Raw genomic sequence first — 21,626 nt, forward strand, 5'->3', positions numbered from 1 at the left:
CCGGAAAGCCGCGCTGGCGCGCTTTACGGCGGCGAGCCGAGGTCGCAGTTGCGGGCGGCGGGGGGGGGGCCCGGCGGCGCCATGGAGGGCGGCGGCAACTCCAAGGGCACCGGCCTCGGCGGCCTCTTCGGCGCCGGCGGGGTGGGCTACTCCCACGCCGACCTGGCCGGGGTGCCGCGTGAGTACCGGCGCGCAGGGGTGAACGGCGGGGCCTGCGGCGGCGCCCGCCCGCTGGGGGGGGGTGGGGTGGGAGTATCCGCTCCCCGTCAGCCGGGCCGGGCCGGGCCGGGCGGCCGATCCGTGAGGGAAATCAGCACCGCTCCGGCCAAACGCGGCCCCCGAGGAGTCGGGGGCCCTTGCCGGCAGCGGGCCGCGGCTCTCCCAGCCGCCTCGCCCGCGGGAAGCCGCGCTGCCGCCGGCGGCCCCTGCTCGGGGCCTTGGGGGGGGGGGGGGGGGGGGGGAGGGGCGAGGAGGCCGCCACAGCAGCCCCCCGTCCGGGCACAGACGTTGCGTCTGTCCCACCCGCCCCGCTCCCTAAAAATAGGGTTGGCAGGCGGGGGTCGTATTTTAATCAGCTGTGCCACTTAACGGCGCGGTTTTCGCTGCCTCCATGCACGTGGTCTGCCCCACTTTTAACTTACGGGATGTGAAATTGTTAGTAGGAAAAATGGTGTTAATCTATTCTGGTTTGCCTTTTTTTTTTCTTTTCTCCTTTCAGTAACTGGAATGAGTCCTTTGTCCCCATATTTAAACTTGGACCCCAGGTACCTAGTACAGGTGAGAAGGCAACTTGTTTTTATTGTGTTGAACTCAATTCCGTTGTTTGTATGGCCATGTGCGAGGACCTCAGAAATCCTGCAGTGCTGTGCAGTGTGTGCTGAAGTCTTGAACTGATGAACAATTGAAAGAAATTATTTTCTCAGTATGGTTCCTAGTAAAAGCTTGCAGTGCCATGGCATCTAAGAGGAGAAACCTAGTTTTAATATAGAGGATGAGTAAGACTGTTGTGTCGCTATAAGCCTGTTGCTATTGGAGAGAGGAGGTCTCCCTACTCCGAGGCATACAGCCCCAGTGCACCCTTGCACAGGTTCTGGCGTTCATCATGCCCTCCGCTGAGCCCCTTCGATCAGTGAGAGCAGCCAGGAGCTCTCCACTCTTTTGATGGGCTCACTTTCTGTACTGTGATGAGTTTAGTCAGTTTACAGAGGTGCTCGGCTAAACCCCAGACCTGATACAGGCTTTGTCATCACAGCAGCAGCAAATTTCACCCCGCTTTCCTTATGCCGTTTCCCAGCTGAAGGGAGACCCCCATCATAAAGTAGAGCTTTCTGTTTTATTCTACAGAAAAACGTACCCTTGGTACTCACAGAGCTTAATATTAGTTAACATAACGTGATGGCCTGTAGGCCACCACAAGGAAAATAAAATAATTTAAAATCCTATAATGTTTCCCTTTCTCAGCAATATTTACTATAGCTGAAGAGGTTTACGTTAATCCCATAAGGGTGCACGTCTTAATGATTTTATGTAGTTACTGTTCTATGCATTTATATGAATTCTATTATCTGAGAACATTAAATTTTGCCAAGTAGCACTGAAAGTCAAGAGTTGTATCTGCTAATCTGTATGCTTTTTGTTTCATGGTACACTGAGTCACTGCTTCTTTTGTAAGTGGAAAGCTCTGAATGCAGTTCTGGGGGCTGCTTTTTATATTTCTCATTCACTAGGAGCTGTAGTAGTTAAGATTACAACATAACATTCCCATAATGGTAGAAAACAGGGGATGCACCTCTTTTTGAAGTGGGTTCACTAGCATGGTTATCTTGCCTGCTGTACTTGAGTGGTCAAAACGTTGCTAAGTGATTATTTAGAGACCTCTTCCGAACATACCTGCTAAAGTTGTCCTGTTTAGTTAGTATGGAATACATGGGAACACAGAATCACAGGATGGATTGGGTTGAAGGGGCCTTAAAGATCACCTAGTCCCATCCCCTGGCACCAGCAGGGCCCCCTTCCCCCAGCCCAGGGTGCTCCCAGCCCCGTCCAACCTGGCCTTGAACCCTTCCAGGGAGGGGGCAGCCACAGCTTCTCTAGGCACCCTGGGCCACTGCTTCACCAGCCTCACAGTGAAGAATTTCTTCCTCATCTAATCTAAATCTACCCTCTGTCAGTTTAAAATCATTACCTCTCATCCTATCACTATACACCTTGATAAAAGAGTCCCTTCCCACATTACCTGTAGCTTGTTGCCTTGGGATTGCCCTGACCCATGTGCCCTTGGCCTTGTTGAACTCCCTGAGGTTTGCCTGGGCCCCCCTCTCCAGCCTGCCCAGGTCCCTCTGGATGCCATCCCTGCCCTCCAGCGTGTCACCCACCACACAGCTCGGTGCCGTTGGTTGAACTTGCTGAGGGTGCACTCAGTCCCACATATTGGTGTTAAAGATGGTATAACGATTTTTGAAAGAATGTGTATATACTAATAAATTTAAAAATTAAAAAAAACCCTTCCTTTAAAAGAAGAGGAAGCATTGGCATTAGCGTCATGAGTAACTTATAAAATAGTTCTACAAATACCTGTTGACGTAACACCAGAGGCTGCAGTTTCTGTTGGAACAGTTCATGTCTCTATGTATAGCACTGGGAAGTATATTGAAATAAAAGGGAATTCCATTTAAATGTGAGAAATTTTTTTTTTACTTGAACAAGTTGCCTGGACAAGCTGTGGGGTCTCCATCCCTGGAGGGGTGCAAAAACCCAGTACAGGCCTGAGCAACCAGCACTAGCTGACCCTGCTTTGAACAGGGAGTTACACTAAACACACTCCGCAAGTCCCTTGCAACCTGAACCATTCTGTGATTCTAAAAATTCAAGGGAGAAGGCATAGATAATATTTTAAAATGGAAGAACTTAAATTACTTGCCTTTAAAATTGGTTTGTGAAAGTGTGTGAGTAGGGGTAAGGGACTCCCATATCTAAGACCATGCATTTGCTTTCAGAATGCAGAGAGAAAGTCACCCTTATTGCTGAGAATCTTACATTTTGATCCTGACCCTCCCGTAATAACAAATGCTACAGCGGTATTCGTGACTTTAAAACCCACTTTCTTTGTTAGTCCATTAGTGCAGGCACAAAACAATGTGCTTTCTCTGCAGTGCTTTTATTACCTTCAGCAGGTATCCATTCTAAAATAGCATGCTAGCTGTTGTCACAAACCTAGAGGATGGGCTTCCTAGCTTGTTGTCTCTAAAGAAATATAGAGGTTGCATACAGACAGTGATTGCTTCGTCCTGACGTTTTGGACAGTGGTGAAAACTGTAAGAGTCTGCTAACTAGTGTAGGCACTGAATTTCTCCAAATAACTAGTTACAGGAAAGATAGAAACCATATTATACATTCAATTATTGATAAAGTGTTCACAATTTTAGCAGTTGTATATTTTTTATGTATTGCCATTCACCTTTAGCACCAAGAATAGACTAAGGAAACCCCTTAGAATGCAATTACTTGAGCCTGCATTTGTTACTGTCATATATCAGTTAAATAGAGGGTGAATAATACCATGACTGGAAAGCACAGAAGCATAAAAAGAGATTATCACTTTAGCACCTTATCAACATGTGTGCATCTTGTCATCATCTCATATTGAAAAAGTGCTTTGGCACCCACCTTATCTCTGCACATATGCTAATTATCAGCCTATTTCTCTGGCCTTTTAGACCAATTTGATTTATGAGAACACAAGCCTGTCCCCGTGGGAGAAAGATGTGTGAGTAAAGAAAACTATAGCCTTGCATCTTTCATGCCTGATCACCACTGGTTTTGAACATACTCTTTGCTTTTTTTTATGTTTTCAAAATAGGTCACTTAGTACAAGGAAATCCTTCTTTAGGTACAAAAGTGGTTATTCTTTAGTGTCAGGGTAATGGGAAACCTTAATGCATTACTGCATCAGTATAGGTTGCTCAGCAGGGAAACAGTGCTGCATAATCAGACAACAGGAATGTTTTTAGAGGGCAGGAAGTCTTGTATTGCCTGCTGCAAGATGTGATAAATAATGAAGCAAGTAGTTATTTTAAAAAAGGAAGGAAAAGAAAAAACAAAACAAAACAAAACACTACCACCAACAGCCCACACAGTAAGAGTTCCTTGACTGCCTGATGCAGTTCATAAAAAGTTAGGACAGCTAGGGAAAAAAAAAAGCTCTCAGTCAGTTTATCTTTTTTAAGTCTTTTTTCATTCTTCTTTAAGTATACACATAGTATATTCCATCTCGATGCTAGTGTAAACAACAGTTTTCCAGAAACACTAGTTGTATCTGTCTTTTCTTTAGTTCACTGTATAGATTAAAGAAAAAAAAATCAGAATGACCTATATTTTGAAGCAGGTACACTTGGAAAATACAAAAACATTTGTTTTGTTTTGGTTTTCCCCAGGATACAGATGAGTTTATCTTGCCCACAGGAGCCAACAAAACTCGAGGCAGATTTGAGCTGGCCTTTTTTACTATTGGGGGATGTTGTATGACAGGTAGGTGGTCGTGTTTTTCACTTTTCCCAGCAGTCCAGGTAACACCTGTGTACTGCAGTAATTGATGAGGTTGTAAATGTCTTGCTTTACAGTCTGGTCTTACATAAACAGCTATTTGACTTCAGTCTATGCACTGAAGTCTATTCTCAATATTTGCTTCTAGTATTGTTCTTTTTGTTCCTTTTTCTTCTTAAAAAAGTAATACCTGATATTATGCTAACTAGGAGCAACATTTGGTGCGCTGAATGGTTTGAGACTTGGCTTGAAGGAGACGCAGAACATGGCATGGTCAAAACCTAGAAATGTACAGTAAGTGTTTAATCTCAAAAAAAAGTACACTTTAGTGACAGAGCTGTTTCTTCTAGCTTCTACAAAGTTAGAACCGAATATACTGCAAAAATAAATGTATTTTTGTGTCCTTATTGGGGACAAATGAGAGTCAATGTTTGCCTTCATCAAGATACAAAATGATGTTCAGTTCAAGCTTTTTGCTTTTCATTTAGTGACAGTTGGTATGTCCTCTGACTTACCTTAAATATTGGAGATTAAATTACTACTTTGATATTTACTAGAAATCTAATTCAGAGTCAAAACAGCTATGTTATATGTTGAAATATTCCCAGAAGCAGCACAAGTTTTGCTTTGAGCTATTTTTTGCTGTCACTTATCTGAGGGTGAGTTCTCTCTTCTTTTGCAAAGTTTTCAAAACCAGGAAGAGATTAAAATGCAGAAGCAGGGCCTGCCTGGATTTACCTTAGGGATGGCACTGGTGCGTGCTGCTGAGCAAGTGTTGCGGGGTGGAAGTTGTTCTGGATTACGGCGTCCACAAACATGCATGGCATTCCCATGTTTTCACCTTACGTGATTGTTTAAAAGAGTACAGTAAAGATAGGAACACTTTTTTTTTTTTTTCTGGCAGTATGCTTCTTCTAGAGTTATTTGTAGTTTAGACATAATGATAAGAAAACTTAAATGCCCATGAGGGAGACATAGGAAACTTGAGTTGTGGAATAACTGCGGGAAACCATTTTCACTCCCACAATACTTTGGGAAAAGGGAATTTTGGAGGAGGAATTTAGTATTTCCTAGTACAGCTTGTACTCTGCTCCTTTTTTAATTCTCTTTCTGTATTCTTCATCCCCTTTACCATCTCTGGAGTTAGAACCAAAATATTCCTCATTATAATTATGACTCTTCCATAATGTTCTAGATGAACATGTATTTTATGTATTCAGAATGAGCTGAGTGAGACAAAAACATGTTTTTAAGTGCAAACTTTGATGGGTCGAGCCCAGCAGGTGGCAGGCAGTGCACATACTGCCCCTCGTCCTTGCCCTTCAAGGGAGAAGGCCTGTTGAAGGTCACTACCTTGAATCAGTATATTTAGTTCCATGTTTTCCTAATCAGATGCAGGGAAGAGACTTGCCTAGATAGATTTCTTTCAAATTTACCCTTAATGTACACATATTTTTATATTTTTTTATTAATTTTAATTTTGCTGATAATCTCCTGTCATCAAATATCTCATTGTGTCATGGTTCATAAAATTAGGAATTTTCTCATCAATTCAGAATTGATGTAATATTAACAAAGTAGGGGTTGGGGTTGTAATTAGGGGAAGATTGTCAATACCCTAGCCTCTTGGATTTTTTTTTCCTCTTGTTTCAAAATGGAGTTTTCCGTTATTGTTCAGATCATTACCTAACCATATTCAGTAATGGCCTGTGTCTCCTAGTGAAAATTGTACAAAAGGAAAAATAGTGGAAAATGAACTCAAATCAGAACAAACATCTTGTGTGACACTTTCATTGCTTTGAATGATAAACTAAGTTCCAGTGGTAGTCAGCTGTCCAGAGCAGTACTGTGCCTGTGATAGTGTTACACCGCTGGGAGATAAAGATCAGCCATTTCTTCTGGCTGCCATTGTCACCGTTCTGGAGACAGTTGATGCCAGCAAGAAGTGGCATTGTGCTTCCCTGAGAGTGCACTAAAGACTTGCTTTCCCTCTTTAGTGCTAGTCCGGAAGCATACATACAGAAATACTCAGGGACCTTTACCTTTTGTTGGGTACTAATTTTGACAAATGAAAGCGCACAAGATTACCTATTTTTTTCCAGACTTGCTTTAGTTCAGACTTGTTTTTAACACCCATGCCATTTGTTCAGGCATCCCCATGCCTTCCGACACATGGTCCCTGTATTGCTTGCACCTTCTAGAAGAGCACTCTAGTTTTCTTGGAGGCCTTTTACCCAGTTCAGTCAGCATAGGGGTATCGGTCATTCTCAGCAGCTACGTGTAGTCACCACATAATGAACATTTATTAACTAGGGTTAGAAAGTCATTTGGAGGGAAGAGATTGGATTCTTGGTAAGCGGCAAGTTTGACTTGAAAAGAGAGGAAGATTTTCTTAAGACTTGACAGGACTAAGTATTTGACTTCGGTATTGCTTGCCTTACTATTTGTGGTATGTGTACTAGAGGAGATCATGTATTACCAAGCTGTGTGCTTTTCCTTACTCTGTTGAAGGGGTTTTTGTTCCTTATGCAGTTTTATTAATCAAACGTACAGTGTAAACACATTACACCTACTGTCGTAAACACAAAGAGCTAAAGGTTTTAATACTTTTTTAACTCCTTTATAGAATTCTAAATATGGTGACAAGGCAAGGAGCGTTATGGGCTAACACTCTGGGATCTCTAGGTAAGTGAACTCGTTACTTTGTAGGGAAAACAAATCACAAGATAGAACTGTTTGATGGGAAAGTGTATTCTCTCAATTTTCATTATGAAATCCATCAGGAAAAATTGCAGGTTTTTTTCTTTGGGACATGAGAGCATTTCAGTAGACACCGAAAAGGAAATTAAGGGCTAAAATAGGATTTGAAGCATAACTAGCCAAAAGCCTGTAATTAAACCCCAAAATTTTTAGTATATTACAAACAAGAGCTCTAACTGTGGAATAACTGGAAGCTATAGCTAATGCTTACGTGTTAGTAAATTCCAGTTAATTCACAACTTAAGGCAAAAAATATAATCGAATACTTCTGAAATAACTTTAATAACCTAAGGAGAGACTCGGTGGTCACGTGAGTAACTGCCTGATGTCTGTTCCCTGTGAGAGTTAACAAAATGTTTATCTGCAGAAGAAATGTGATAGCAACTATAAAGATTTACCCTTTTATAATGGTATGTTAGCTAGAAAAATCACATGTGATACCACCCACTTTAAATCTAAATGTTGCTTATAATTAATACAGGTTAGAGAAAAGAAAATTATCAAAAGCCTGATGTACGAGAAAAAAAACTGCGAACTGGTGTTTGAGTGGGGAGGGGGCAGGAAATGAAGTCACATCTGTTGCCTCAGAAAAACAACTTCAGGTGATTTAATAAAAGTCAGTGAAACAGCTAATGCCCTAGAGAATACAAGCTCTTCAGCATCTCCCCTCCCCCAGTCTTAGAAGACCAAAGGGTGATCAGTAACTTTGAAAGGAGAAATCTAAAACTGATTAAATTATTTTGAAGATTAACGGTGGAACTCATTGCCCCACAAAGTGGTAATAGAAGAGAAAGTAGCAATATTTAAAACAGAGATTACATCACATTATAACCCACTCTACCTGTATTTGAATTTTGAAAAATGCATCAAAGCATAGGCTAAGTTGCATTTATTACATTTTGTTTCAGTCTTATTTCTAAAGAGTAGATTAGCCTGCCATTTAACTCAGACATAAACTTTTGGGGCAAAATAGGGAGGCCGTGGTTAGGGATGGGATTCTGAACTGCAGTAAGAATGGCACTTTTCATAAGAAAGGCATATTGCCTACTGACCTGTGTGGTGGGATTTTTTTTTTTTTTCTTTTCTTATTTTCTGTTCCAAATCTAATCAAAACATGTCTGAAAACTGAGATGCAGGCACACTGCAGTTCAAGGTTCCAGGTTAAGTGACACATTAACAGGTTTTTCCAGCTGTGTTTGAAGAAAGATTACTCAAGAAAATGTTTGTGCATTCCAGTAACAGATTGTTACTTTTCTTATAAAATATGGCCCCCTAAGTCACAAAGTTAAGCAGAACTTGATGTTTTGGGATTTGGTACAGTTCTGCCTTGCCCCAGCTACCAGAGAAGTTCCTTTAAAGGAGCTGAAGTATTTTTGCATCTTTCACTTGCGCAGCATTTCTGTACCTCAAAGATTCCTTTTGTCACTACTGACAATTTTTGTCATTCTGTTCCTGAACAGAGGTAGCAACATCTGTGTTAAACTATTTTTAAAAACATTGCTCAGTTCAGCTTTTCCTTTCCCTCATTGTTAATACTACATGCTACTAAGCAAGGTAAAATACCATTGCCTGTGCTGAATGGAGAAAGACGCTACTGTTCAACTCATCAACATTAACATGATTACTTATGAAGGACTTGCATGCTTTTTAGGAGACGTAAAGATTTCAGATTCTTGAAGGACAAGGGATGAATTAAAGTTGCATGGTGTCTTTATCACTTTAAAATTATGTCATACTCTACTGTTCTTTGTCAGCATTAAATATGATTATATCATGAGGGGTGAGGATGGGGTTGCCTTCTCCCTTCATCAAAATGCACAGATTATATATGCATCCATACTAAAAGCCCATGTGTTTCTCTAACCCTTTCCAGGACAGTCCCCTAAGTTCTCCCGAAGCAAAAGGCCCTCCAGGGACAAAGTTTTCACATGCAGGCAGAGGTGAAGCAGCTGTAAATGTCAAATCCTGAGCAATCTGATAGCCATTTATAAGGGAAATGTAGCCCGTTGTACTCCAGCCCTTGATGGCATGGTCTGAGTGCTGCATTTAACTTGCATTTTATCTCAGTCACACATGGGCAACAATTTTCTCTGCTGACTAGAAAGCATTGGTGATCTTAGTTTCGTGCCATCCACAGAAGACAGTGTAAAGCCTGCTAGTGCAAAGTTAAATCCTCAAAAGTTCTTTAAACAAATTTGAACTAGCAAAATGGGCTTAAACTTCAGTCAGTGCTTTATATCACATATTTAGCATGCCTTGAGGCAATACTAGATGTCATGAAGAATGCTACTGTGTAACCAAACTATGTCTAGAGAAGGAAAAATTATGCATAAAATAGAAATAGGTCTGGAAAAAACACCAAAGATGGGATTTTGCAGAGGATTCCCCCCATTTAAATTAATAGAACATCTGTGCTTCATAAGCGTAGCCTAAATAGTTAGACAGAGCCCACATTCTAAGTCTCGTGTCTCAGAGAATGGGAGGTTTAACTTGAATGTTTTTAATATGTTTTCTTTCCCAGCTCTACTTTACAGTGCGTTTGGAGTCATCATTGAAAAAACGCGAGGTGCAGAAGATGACCTGAACACCATAGCTGCTGGAACCTTGACAGGAATGCTATACAAAAGCACTGGTAGAGTAACAAAATGTTTCTAGTTTTCCCGCTCTTCTGCTTTATCGTAGTTATTAGGATTGTTATTATTTTTTTCTAAACGCTGTCCTGCTCTGAAAATTGGCAGCATAGAAATGCTACACTAGGAACTAAAACCTATTAGTTCAATATCTCCTAACCCACACATTGTTTTTCACACAGCTAAGACTATGTAAGGAAAACTAGCACTTTCAAAAAAAAAAAAAATCCATCTGAATTAAATTGGATTCTTTCCAACTTGCACAGGACTAAAAATAATCATGAGAGCCAAATTATGCCTATTATACATATATACTGAATAAATACTCAAACGTTTACTCAGATTTATAGCGAGATTGCATAAAAACATACCCAGCTCATTGTTAGCCATGTTTTTCAGGTATAGCAGGAATAAACCCAATAGTTTCTCAAGTCTGTGAGTAGATGCAGGCAAATGGGAGCTACCTTCCACAGTGAAGGGGGAGGGGAGAGGAGTAGACAGAACACAGCTTCACTGCATCAAGAAGAAACTTATTACACGTAATTCAGGTGATAGTACCTGGAGCTGCAAAAGAACTATGCACGTAGAGAAACTGATAGATTTATGAAGTTATGACTTAGCTGTTTGTGAAACTGTTGTCTTGTGGTAGGACTCTAGTCTTTGCATAGCGGTCAAAACCAACAATGTTATTTGAGAACAGCATGGATTTAAGGTTAGTTTGCTGATGCATACTGAATTGTTTGCAGAAGAGAGGGATTGAGCTTCATCAGCAAAATGCCTATTAACATATTCCAAGCTCAACAATGGGAGGGATCATCTTTTTCAGAGGACTGCTGGGTACCACAGATTGACATTACCACAGGAAAAAGTATAAATTTCAAGTGCCTTGATAAAGGTTTGGCTATGATTCACCTTTCTTTTACTGAGGAGGTAATTCTAGAATTAACCTATGTACTTTTACACATCTAACTGAGCCTCAGTGTCGTAGAAGTGCTCCTGGATGCCAGCTTCATTTATGAGGCAAAACAGTTTGAGAAGTCTTATTTTCCTGTTGTCCTAGACTAACTGAAACTAAAAATAACTGACTTGAGCAGCCTTCATTTGTACTAACTTGTGCACTTAACCTTGCAAGAGCACACAGCTCTTGTAATTGATTACTTATTTGGGATTTCATGAGTGATACAAGAGATTACTGACAACAGCTGGATAGGGTAGCAGTGTAGCAGTCTTAACATTTTCTGTAGGAAGTTACTAGGAGAACTACCATCTCACACTCGACCAGCAGCTTTCCCCCTTACCTTTCAGAACTGTAGAGCTGGTGTTTCATGTAATCCTTTTCTGGCACAGTGCAGCCGTGGTAACCACTCCAGTCACATGCACAGTCATCTGACGCTACAAAACTTTTTCTTATCAGAGCACAGTGAGACTTCTGCTTTGTAACATAAGATCTACTGAGCTAATAGTAGCCCTGATAAAGGTAAACGTAGTCAATAAGTCTGTATTCATTACAGTATTGTAATTCAAGTATGTGTCATGCATTTGAACTGTAGTGCACAGAAACTCAAATGTATTTTTCACCATATGCAGGAAATTTGAGAGGCACAGTAGACCTTAAAGGTCAAGGATTAGTTCTGGAAGTGGAAAAGATGATACTCACATCTATTCAAATAATTTAATTCCCATCTTATTTTCCTTTTTTCTTTCATGCTCTATCCCTCTTGCTGTTTCTCCCATGCTTCCTCTCCTGTCACCTTATGCCAGAATGCCCTTCCTAATTCTGTGTCGTAAAGCTTCCCTCTGAGTTATGCCTTTACCCAGCATCAATATATAGTTACAGTCTAAAGTCTTGAATATTTAAACCCCATGCAAATGATCAGTTCACATCTGTGATGTATTTCAAGGTTGTGATCATTTACTTTGTTACACAGAATGCTATGCTATGTTGGCATTAAAAAAGGAAAATTTTAAAGCCATCAGGGACATGTTTGTTATAAACCCTGTATTTTAGTGTCAGTTGGAAACTCCCACAGATGTGCCATTTCAAATCAAGGCTGTTCTATAATCCACCAAGGGTGGATAGAGTTGGAGGCAGTGCTGTTCAAATACTCAGATTTCCCACTTCCATCATTCCTGTTTTATAAATAGATCATGAATCTATTTAAGAAGAAACTGTGTAAAGTATGGCAGTTTTTTTGTTAGGACTTTATGGTTCATGTTTAAACATAGCACTGATGGTAGAATCACATCTGCAACCCTGCTGCACTGAAGAATAATCTTATGTACACTACAAAGCCTAGGCTGAATTTCTAAAACTGATGATTAAGCCTTTGCTGAGGGGGATGAGTGGACAGGAGGAAAAAAAAAAAATACTGGGAAAACTTTCTGAAGACTGAGATTTGTTGCCCTAAACTGGTTCCAGTTTTCACAATTTGTCCTTGTAGAAATGTTAATCATTATGAAAATGCCAGCAGTCAAAAAAGGCTTTGCAAAATGCGTATTTTCTGATGAGATTGCAAGCAGTTTTGTGCAAGGCTACTTAACACACAGCCTGTGTGTGAGAAGATAAAAGGGCATTAAAAAGTCTGCAGGTGAGGACTGTGGAAGTTCAGCCCGCCCGCCCCCGTGTTCACTGGAATTTACGTTGGTCACTGAAAGTTCCACATTGCAGGCGATTAACGCAGTTTAGCCCCCAAGACTTGTGATGGTTCTCCTTGGAGGGAGTCAGATACTGTTAACTTGCCATTATAAATCGGGTGTTAGCTGGACTCCGTCTCAGCATACCGTCTGGCTTAGGTTAACAGGTGTTGAATTGAGGTTGAAAGTAAAACTGATTTGAGGAGCTTTGAAACAGTATACTAGCTGATCCCTTTGACCAAAATGATCTCTAGCTTTCACATTTATTTGAAACTAAATCTAATACCAAGATTACTTATTAGATTTTAGCCTAAGTGTAACAATGCCAGTATGGTATTAACTTGTTACACTAGACTTGCAACTTTGTGGAAGCTGCCTTTTGAGCTCACAATTTAAACTGAACGTTCTGGGTAGAAGCTAAGAAACAGTTGAAAGAAAAAACCCTTGTGTTCCTTTACCAGTGGTGTATGTAGTAGAAATGTTGTTGCAAGTTAGGCAAGCCTGTTTGAGTTTTGCTAAAAGGGAGCCTGATACGCTAAATCCACAAGAATGGCTTTTCCATGTAATAAGATATTATTCTTCAATTTCAAGCAAAGGCAGAAATTAAGATGGGTTATTCAAGTTTTTTTCTGATAAATGTTACAAAGCAGAAATAGTAACATATCTTAAGACAAACATATATTTAGCCCTCTTGCATGTGTTTTCATCCTCTTTTCTAAATCAAACAACTTTATTTTGTTTTCTCATAATTGTCTTAGTCTCTGAAAGTAGCAAAGATCAAAAATACAATTGTTACTGTGCACTATGTCACTGTTATTCCCTCTCACCATGAAAATGCACGTGGTTCCAGTCATGTCACAAAGGTAAATCTAGGTGAGGATCTTGCACTCCTCAAGCACGCAGGATGGATCACTCAGGAAAAATATACTGAGCTAGGTGAGACTTTGGTCTGACCCAATGTGACAGCCATTCATTTCTCATTGAAATTCCTGACAGAGACTTCAATAAGCAAGGAAGTTAAATAACCTTTACCTCTTATCTGAGGGTTACACAGGTTGTAGATGTTCTTTTTTGACTTTTTTTTTTTTTTTCCCCTCTTGAGATTAGGGAAAACAGGAAGAAAAATGAAGTAATCCTTTGAACAAACTAAATGATTTTGTTTACTGTACTTCTGTGCAACAGGAACCAATACTAGATAGACCATGTCCTGCCTTTTGCACAGTAAATGTTACATAATTTGGTATAGAATGGTGTGCATCTGAGAAGAAGGGCATTGTGGATTAGCAATAGCTGAAGGGAGTAGTTGTCATTTTAAGACCTCAGAACACAACCTTGAAAAGTCAATACATTATGAATTAATTAAGAAGGGCTAAATGTTTTATTGCTAGTAGTAAAGTCTGGCCAGAGCTAAAGATCAGTTTTGTGACATTCAGTGGGTAAGAGTTCAGGGCAGTTGTGCTAGCTAACTACTTCTTGAGCTGTAAAAACCTCTTCCCTTTGAGCTCAGTCTGTTTTCTTTTGGGCCAGACAAGGGGTTTTTCTCTTGTTTCTGTTTGGTGGGGACAGGGAAAGAGGAGCTTTTTGTAGACCGCTGCAGGTATGGCCCTGGGATATCTTAATTTTCTGCATTATTTGGAGAAAAGCTAGTAAAAGATCTGCTGCTGAACATTGAAGTTCGGAGCTGTCAGGCATTTCAGAAATTAAGAGCCTCTGTTAAAATGTGCTTTTAACATAGCAGGTCTATAGGATTATTAATCGGATGATGTTTAGTGAAAAGATTTTGTCTGGGGTCTCAAATAAGAAAGAGATAAGGGCAAACTACAAGCAGGCACTACAGGTAACAGCTTGTTGAGGCTTTCTTTGTTACTTGAGGGCTAACGTCTAAGGCCACTCATGGCCACTGAAAGTGGTGCTGCCTTCTGCCCCGCTCTTCTGAGCGGAAACAGTGAACTAAGTTCTCAGTGCTGCAGGGATTTGCAGGGTTCTTGCTGCCATTTACAGTAGTTGAAGTCGTCTCCTGTCAGTCAGGTGCTGCTGCTTTCACTCAGTGAGAAAACAGGGAATTTTAATAATGTTTGCAAAGTTAAACCGCTTTAATACTTCCAAACTTGTAAATGAAATTGTAAATTATTACTGTTTTTCTAATTTAGCCTTCGCACCACGGTAATTCTCAGGAATTTTCACAGGAAATTTTCCCTGTTTCAAGCTTTGTTTCTGTATTTTAACTACAACACTGTCTTAGCTGCAGCAGCATCAAAGCGGAACATGCTTTTCTAGAATGTAGCTTGTTTCCGAAAAGAAGTTTGTCGGTTTCCTCAGTAATATCTGTACCCACATACTTGACCCACACTTGAAAGATTTCACAGAATGACCCCCACGGAGCAGCAGGAGGAAGCTGTTTGAATTTTCCATTGACATAGGACCACCCACAGATGCTCAAACGAATGTCTGCCTGATGGTTCAGGGCATCTGGTTAGCCAGCACTGTGCTTGAATTTGGAGCAAAACTGAGGTTGCCTTGTACATTTGAAAAGTCAAGCCTTCTAAACCCTTTAAAAGTATTTTTTTCTGGAAGCCCCAAAGGAAGATAAACTGTTTGCATTCTGAATATCTGAGAAAGATATTGGAAGACAGAAAACTAGTTACAACTTAACCATTACACTTCTTTTGTTTGGCATAAATATATGGGTCTGGGGTTTCAGTTAAGGTATTTCTAATGTTTGCTGTTGGATGGTTCTCGCTTTACGCATCCAAGGATAATAACACATTCTGAAAATAGAGACAGGAAGGTCCAAAATGGAAGATTTTGCTCTTATGTTATGCAATAGAGATCATGGGTTTACCTACTGTATGAGTCAAATTCAGCATTAGGAGTGGATCCTGCCATGAAGAACTGCAAAGCTGCGCTATTAAAATGCTCTGTGTCATTGCATAGCGTACTCTGAAACCTCTTTTAAATGCGTAGAAGAGGGACTGTACTCCATGGTGAAAGGGTACAGCAGCTAAAGCCAAATGGAGAACTAAATTCTCATTTAGAGAACATCAGCTGTATCTTTGGGAACCCGCAGCAGCTTCTCAACTATTGTGCAATTTGCCTGATCTCAAAGTACCGGCTTTCAGAAAGGTCTGTCAGCTGGGACTCTGAGTTATCTTACTCAGACATGCAAGATTAGAGGCTTATGGCCATGTTTCTAGCAGGGTTTGTCAAGGTAAACTTGGTATCAGAAGCTTGCAGAGGAGGGGTGGGAACATGTTCTATCATGCAAACACAGCTGAGATGGGAATGGAGAATTTTAGGGGTTTTTTCTAAGAAGGTAGTCTCCTGAGAGGGCTTAACATTGCCTGCCCAGCAACCAGACTGCGTTCTGCAGTGCATTACTATTTGATGTCAGGCACAAACCTGAAGACACTTACTCAAAATGCAAATCTAACAAGTTAGGGAAAGTTTTTTCTCTCCCTTTTTTTGTAATTACTGTGTATAGTTCAGAAACCAGGTGCAACTGCTACAAAACAAATTACTGGTAAAATTTTGTAGCAGAGGTAATAGGGAACCTGGTAAGAAACATTCCTTGCATGTTTTCTCCTTGGATTTTTTTTTTTATTAAGTAATGCACCTATACTAACTGCACAAGTTTAGGTCCTGTTCATGAAACAGACTTCCACCAAAACATCTTTTCCGTTAAAGTCCCTAAGTTGTCTGCAAGAGCTACAGACTGCTTTAGGCCCGGTGGTTGCCACTTTGGAGGTGGATTCAGAGCTTCCACCATTGCTTGGCTGACCTCAGCACACGGAAATATTAACAACACATTTTTGTGTTAGGAGCAGTGTATCATAGCAGCACTGTGTCCAAGGCTGCACGGGAGCTAGAAGGTAGCTCAGCTATCCAAATTAAACAAGATACTTTTCTTGTACAACCCTAACGTCCCAGAATCTGGAACGATTTTTGGTCTGCCTTCAGCCTACCTTTCTTCCATAGGAAGAACAGTATTTTAAGGTAAAAAGAGAGCAGTTGAACCTGGAGGCTGAGGGAAGAGTCTGCAGGAATAGCCATAGCTCTGTGCTGCATTGCATTCTATGAGGATGTTCCACATTTTGTGCATTTCCCTGTACACCCGAACAGTTAGGAGCTGCCCTCTTTGGAGGTTTCTTCTGTGAGCAATTGCTTCCAAATACAGAGCAGAAAATCGAGCTCTCTAATGTTTTATTAATTTTTCCCCCAAACTAATGAGGAGTTAGTATTTTTACAGATTATCTCAAATATTTGTTTTGCACAAAGAGTCCTTTAATTTTCACCTGTGGCTTTTTGCCAGAAGCCGCTTGCACGGGGTTAGTTCTGTGTACCCAGCTGCCAGCCCTTCATGTGAAAACCTTTTTGTGCACCATAATTCAGGATGAATTATCAAAACTACATTCACATTCCTAAATTCTGATTTAGGCACATAGGTGCATAAGCAGTGTGGCTTTCCTTAGAGCTGTTGAGTTCTCAACAGTGAACTCAGGCTTCTATCCCAAAAAGCCCTTGAATTGTCACAGCTGGTCTGGAAACAAAATTTCTAGAAGCTATGGCTAGATGTGACCTCTAGTACCAAGTCCAACTTCTGCTATCACTTCTGCAGTTTCTTGTTTTCATTACGTGCCTGGGCAGTGTGAGTGGGTTTAACAACTCCAGTGAAATCCATTTGATGTTGCAGCACAGGTAATACAGTCTCAGTCTAGCTGACGCCAACAGCTTCTTGCCCCACTAAAGCCTAAATGCAATTCTGTGAGACAACTTTATGACCCACAGTGGGAAGGGGGGGGAAATCACTGATTACTGAGATGCATTTCTCTTCAAGTTTGGGGAACCTGAATTCCACTGTCAAGTTTTACCAATAAAGTGGGCAGGTTTCATCTAGCTGTAAGCAGAAACTGGCCTTGTTCTATATACTGTGCACGTTATCTAACTTGCTTCGGCTGAGATTGGTAAACATTGCAGAATCAAATTCAACGAAGCCTTCCTAGTGTTGGGGGTCATATTCTCAGGGGTTCCTGTGTGTTTATAGCGCATTCTGGGAGCTTTACCAAGGCACACCGTGCTACTGAGGAGTAGAAACACTCTGCTCTTTAGTAAAAGCAACACAAGTCTCTGCTTCTGCCCTTGGACGTGACAGCCCTCATATGGGTGGAATGGAGTTGTGATGCCATCTGACTCCTAGCTCCAGCCAGGTGCGTTGGCTGCTGGTATTAGCCAAACTTGCCCTATATTTTTACCTTCACAACTTGCAGAAGCTTCAAGTTTTGAGTGAGTAGTTAAAAAAAATAAAATTTTTTTTTAATCACTTATGACTCATTTTTTGCCATTGCAAGATGCTAGTTTTAAAGATTAATAATACCAAGAATAAAGTTGTTTCACATAGTAAATTTTTTCTAGCTGATACCTGTTACTTTTTTTTTTTTTCCCCCCAAAAGGCTTTAAAATTCCAAAGACAAAAAAGCAGTGTTAAGTTCTGTGTGATGGCCCTCATGAATCTCTGGCACCCCAGGTCATGTCCACATCAGCTGCTGTTGTGTTTGCTTATTTCCCTCCTGCCCTTCTTCCTTCCCCCCAAACCTAGATGCCGTAACTGACAAACGCAATTGTTATTCCTCTTCCAGAATCCTAAATGGAGGGGATATTAAAGGAGGAAGAGATCATATCTGTCTGTAAGCACCTGTGTTGAGGACAGGTGCAGCAGATAAAGCAGGATTTGGGAAAAGCCATCTCTGCTCTGAGTGTTGTGGTTTGCTCGGGCAGTAGCGCTGATGTGGTTTGAGAAGTCATCCCAGCAGAATTAGCGTCAGGATCAGGAACGACCTTTCTTGAGCCTGGCTGTAGGTTTGAAGGAAGGGTAGAGTTAGCACAGGTGCCCTTTCTGGAAAGTTACTCAAAAAGAAAAACTGTGTTTCATTGAGAGTCCTCTTTGAACAGCTTCTTGGAAGTTGCCGTAGCTGACCACTTATCTCCTCAGAGATGCACCCTTAACAGGTTTTAATCTGTTTCTCTTTTCCAGCTGGCGTGCGTGGGGTAGCACGAGGTGGCATTGCAGGCCTGACGCTTACCGGCCTCTACGCTCTCTATAACAACTGGGAGCACATGAAGGGCTCCCTGGCCCGCCAGTCCCTCTGAGTGGGGCAGCCAGCGCTGGACGGAGGACACGCTTGCATAGTCACCAATCCAAGTTGTGAGATCTGTCTGGTGCCCCTTCCTATTTTATTTACAATGAGTGTGAAACCGAAGGAAGCCGTGCTGGGAGGAACCTCTCGACACCGTGTAGCTGGACTGGCCCTTTCCTTCCCACCAGCCAGCTGCTGGAGAGGCAGCGATATTTGTTGGACCTGCAAGTGAGCAGGGTGGCCACCGAGATAAGAATCTCCCCGACACGCTCACCAGCCAGCCCCGGGCCAGAGCTACGAGGCATGCTCAAGTCTCACAGCTGTACCTGCTGCGCTACCAGGTTTGTCTGGCTGCCTGTACTACAACGATAGCGCCGCATAATAAAGTCTGTGTCCATAGAGCCGTTCACTGCAGTCTTACAACGTGCATCGCCCGGGCAGCGGGAGCCTTAAGTAGCAAGTGGCACAGGGCGAGACAGGGTAAGCTGTAAAAAGGGACATCATCGATAATAAAAAGGGTGGTACTTGCACAACACCATTTCTGTGCTTTGCTGTTCCTGCTACTGATAAGACAAAATGTGCTGCATCCAGTGACTTATTTACAGTTTTGTTTTGAAGGACCGATGTGATAAAATCCTGGGGGAGTTAGTGGGTATGGGGAAGGGAAGGAACAGGCAGATTGTCTCCTGATCAAGGTGATGGTGAGGCATGCCAGGGCTTGACTCCACTCCCTTGTTTGTTCTAATAAATAAGGAACTGATTGCTTCTGGATGAGGTACAGTTGCTGTTACAGAACAGCTGCCACTGGATTATCAAAACACTTGGGTGCTCCAGGATCTCAGAATTCGTTTAGCCAACAGTTAGAAACTAAACAGTATAACTGCTCCTCTCATATTGCTTATTACAGGATTTTTAATCGGCAGCAAGCTCTTTCCCCCAAGTAACGTTTGTAGATTATTGGCAGAGCGAAAAGGTGTGACAAACCTGCACCGTCTCCAGTGTTAAACTATGTACCAAGCATTGTTTGCAGATAAATTAAACAGTAAGTTGTGAATTAGTTCAGTAATTAGTTATCGTGTAACAGCTTGTTCCTTCAGTTTTAAATAGAGTCTGTGAACAATTAAACAGGTCTGAGATGGCATGAAGGCAGGGCAAGGGAAAACCAAGAAACTTCAAGTAGATACCTTCATACAAAACAAGAGTTTACTTTACTTAAATTCTCGCTACCAAAACAGCTCTTGATAACTATGTTAAACACAAGAAAATAAACCCAAAAAGAGCAGTAGAGAGAAGGTAGCAGCTCTTACCTTCCTCCAAGAGGAAATTCAGCTTTGTTGAGAAGCAGCTTTAGGAGGTGACTCCTGAGACTAGCTTTTTATAGAGCAAGTGCACCAGCTAACGAGCCTTCACAGTTGAACTCAATTAGCTTTGCTTGGCTACCAGCTCAGAGTAGGTGCCCTATGCCAGCACTTAACTAGATGTGGCATAAAGGAAACGGGTCTTTTCCTCACCTGCTTTGTAAATGCTGTTTCTTGTTAAGCCTTATGTTCCACCCTCTTCTCCTGGGCTGGGTGTTACTGTTGCGGTGTCAGAGCCAGACCTTCTAGCATGTGTTTTTTGAGGGCCATGCCACCAAAGAAACTGTCCTACTCACAGGCTGCAGAAAGGTGACATAGGCGCCAGCTGGGCAGTGCTGCCGGGTGGGACAGCAGGAAAACGTGTGCGCTTGCTTCCTGAGCTGCTTTTCCTTTCCCCATTGGCATGGGCGAGTTCCTCCCCGCCTGTTTCTTGGTCTCTGTTAATGGCGCTTCACTCCTGCACGCTTGACTATGCTGGGTGAAGGACTGGAAGCCAATTTGGGGCTCGGGGTGAGGGAGGGCTGCTTTTTAGTGTTAGGAACTTTGCAGGGTGTCTGTTTTGCTAGAGACTTTTTCAGGACTGAAACATGACCCAGGAACTCTCTGCCCCTAACTGAAGTGGGAAAGCCGTGAAGCTTATAGGTCTTTCCTCCTTTAGGTGCACTGGAGATAATGCACAACCAACCTTTTTTAAGTTCAAAGTTGCCACAACTCTAAGGCTAGGCTGACTCTTGAGACAGCATGTTATCTGGTCTGCAATAAGTTCAAATTTCCTGGAATTGCTTACCGCAGGGGCAGAGCAGAGTGCATTTTTCTGAAATAGCTGTGTTTCTAGGGGCTGTTAAAAGCTTTTTCTCATAACCTGTTTGTGTATGTGTGATCCATAGCTTGAACTGTGAAAGAAAACCAGCACAGAGGCAACAGTGAGGGAGGTGAATTGTAAGTACAGAATACAGAGAACATCTTTACGATGTTCTATGCCAAGACTGACCGTGTTAACAATTTAATGGAGAACAGTCAATATGAAGTTGCTACTTAAAGCTGTGACCAAAAGCATATCAGAGTTCAGTAGGAAAAAAAAAAAGAAGAAAAATCAAGTTGCAAACAAGATTTGGCAAGCAAGTTAGAGTCCTCCCATACATCAGTACATAAATGTGAGCACGGGAGACCTTGGCCATCTTGAAGAACAGTGATTTATCCTTTTGCAGTGCCACTCACGGCATTTAGTTTTGCTGATGGATCTGTGACAGCTTTCCATGCTGTGGCAGCAATGGGGGAGTCTGAGATAACAGGTGTGATGAAAGCTTTTTTAATCTTGTAAAGCTGCTTTTGCAGAGTCTTTGGAACCAGAGGAAGGTGCTTTCACCATTCCCTGTCAGCAGGTGACTTCTCTTATAGTTGGGGTTATGTCTTGAAAAATCACTAGGCATGTGGTAGGGATCTCCAGCTTCCTCAGCGCAGCAGAAGCTGCTTTTGAAAACAGGAGGGAAAGGGATGCTAGGGCAGAAAAAATGATCCAGCATTAACAGCTCGTTTCCTCTGACCTAACCTGGGTCTGGTAAAAGGAGGAG

General features: G+C 41.7%; 1 protein-coding gene and 1 non-coding gene across 2 annotated transcripts; both read left to right on the forward strand.

Moving 5' to 3' along the window:
• Window positions 1-14: 14 nt before the first annotated feature.
• TIMM23B (translocase of inner mitochondrial membrane 23 homolog B) lies at window positions 15-19,232 on the forward strand. The gene is made up of 7 exons (XM_032994160.2): window positions 15-178; window positions 719-777; window positions 4,434-4,527; window positions 4,752-4,836; window positions 7,169-7,227; window positions 9,824-9,934; window positions 18,595-19,232. The coding sequence occupies exons 1-7, from the start codon at window positions 82-84 to the stop codon at window positions 18,708-18,710; spliced, it is 621 nt and encodes a 206-aa protein (XP_032850051.2). The 5' UTR covers window positions 15-81; the 3' UTR covers window positions 18,711-19,232.
• LOC116961890 lies at window positions 6,359-6,561 on the forward strand. Its single transcript, XR_004407205.1, has one exon. It is a non-coding gene; the product is annotated as a small nucleolar RNA SNORA74 (small nucleolar RNA).
• Window positions 19,233-21,626: the final 2,394 nt, after the last annotated feature.

The sequence above is a fragment of the Tyto alba genome, unplaced genomic scaffold, assembly GCF_018691265.1.
Source record: "Tyto alba isolate M040663 unplaced genomic scaffold, T.alba_DEE_v4.0 Super-Scaffold_1, whole genome shotgun sequence".
Classification (NCBI taxonomy): Eukaryota; Metazoa; Chordata; class Aves; order Strigiformes; family Tytonidae; genus Tyto; species Tyto alba.

Coding starts and splice junctions, on each gene's coding strand:
- TIMM23B (XM_032994160.2), top strand. CDS start 82: ATGGAGGGCGGCGGCAACTCCAAGGGCACCGGCCTCGGCGGCCTCTTC. Junction 778..4,433: donor ACCCCAGGTACCTAGTACAG/GTGAGAAGGCAA, acceptor GGTTTTCCCCAG/GATACAGATGAGTTTATCTT. Junction 4,528..4,751: donor TGGGGGATGTTGTATGACAG/GTAGGTGGTCGT, acceptor TATGCTAACTAG/GAGCAACATTTGGTGCGCTG.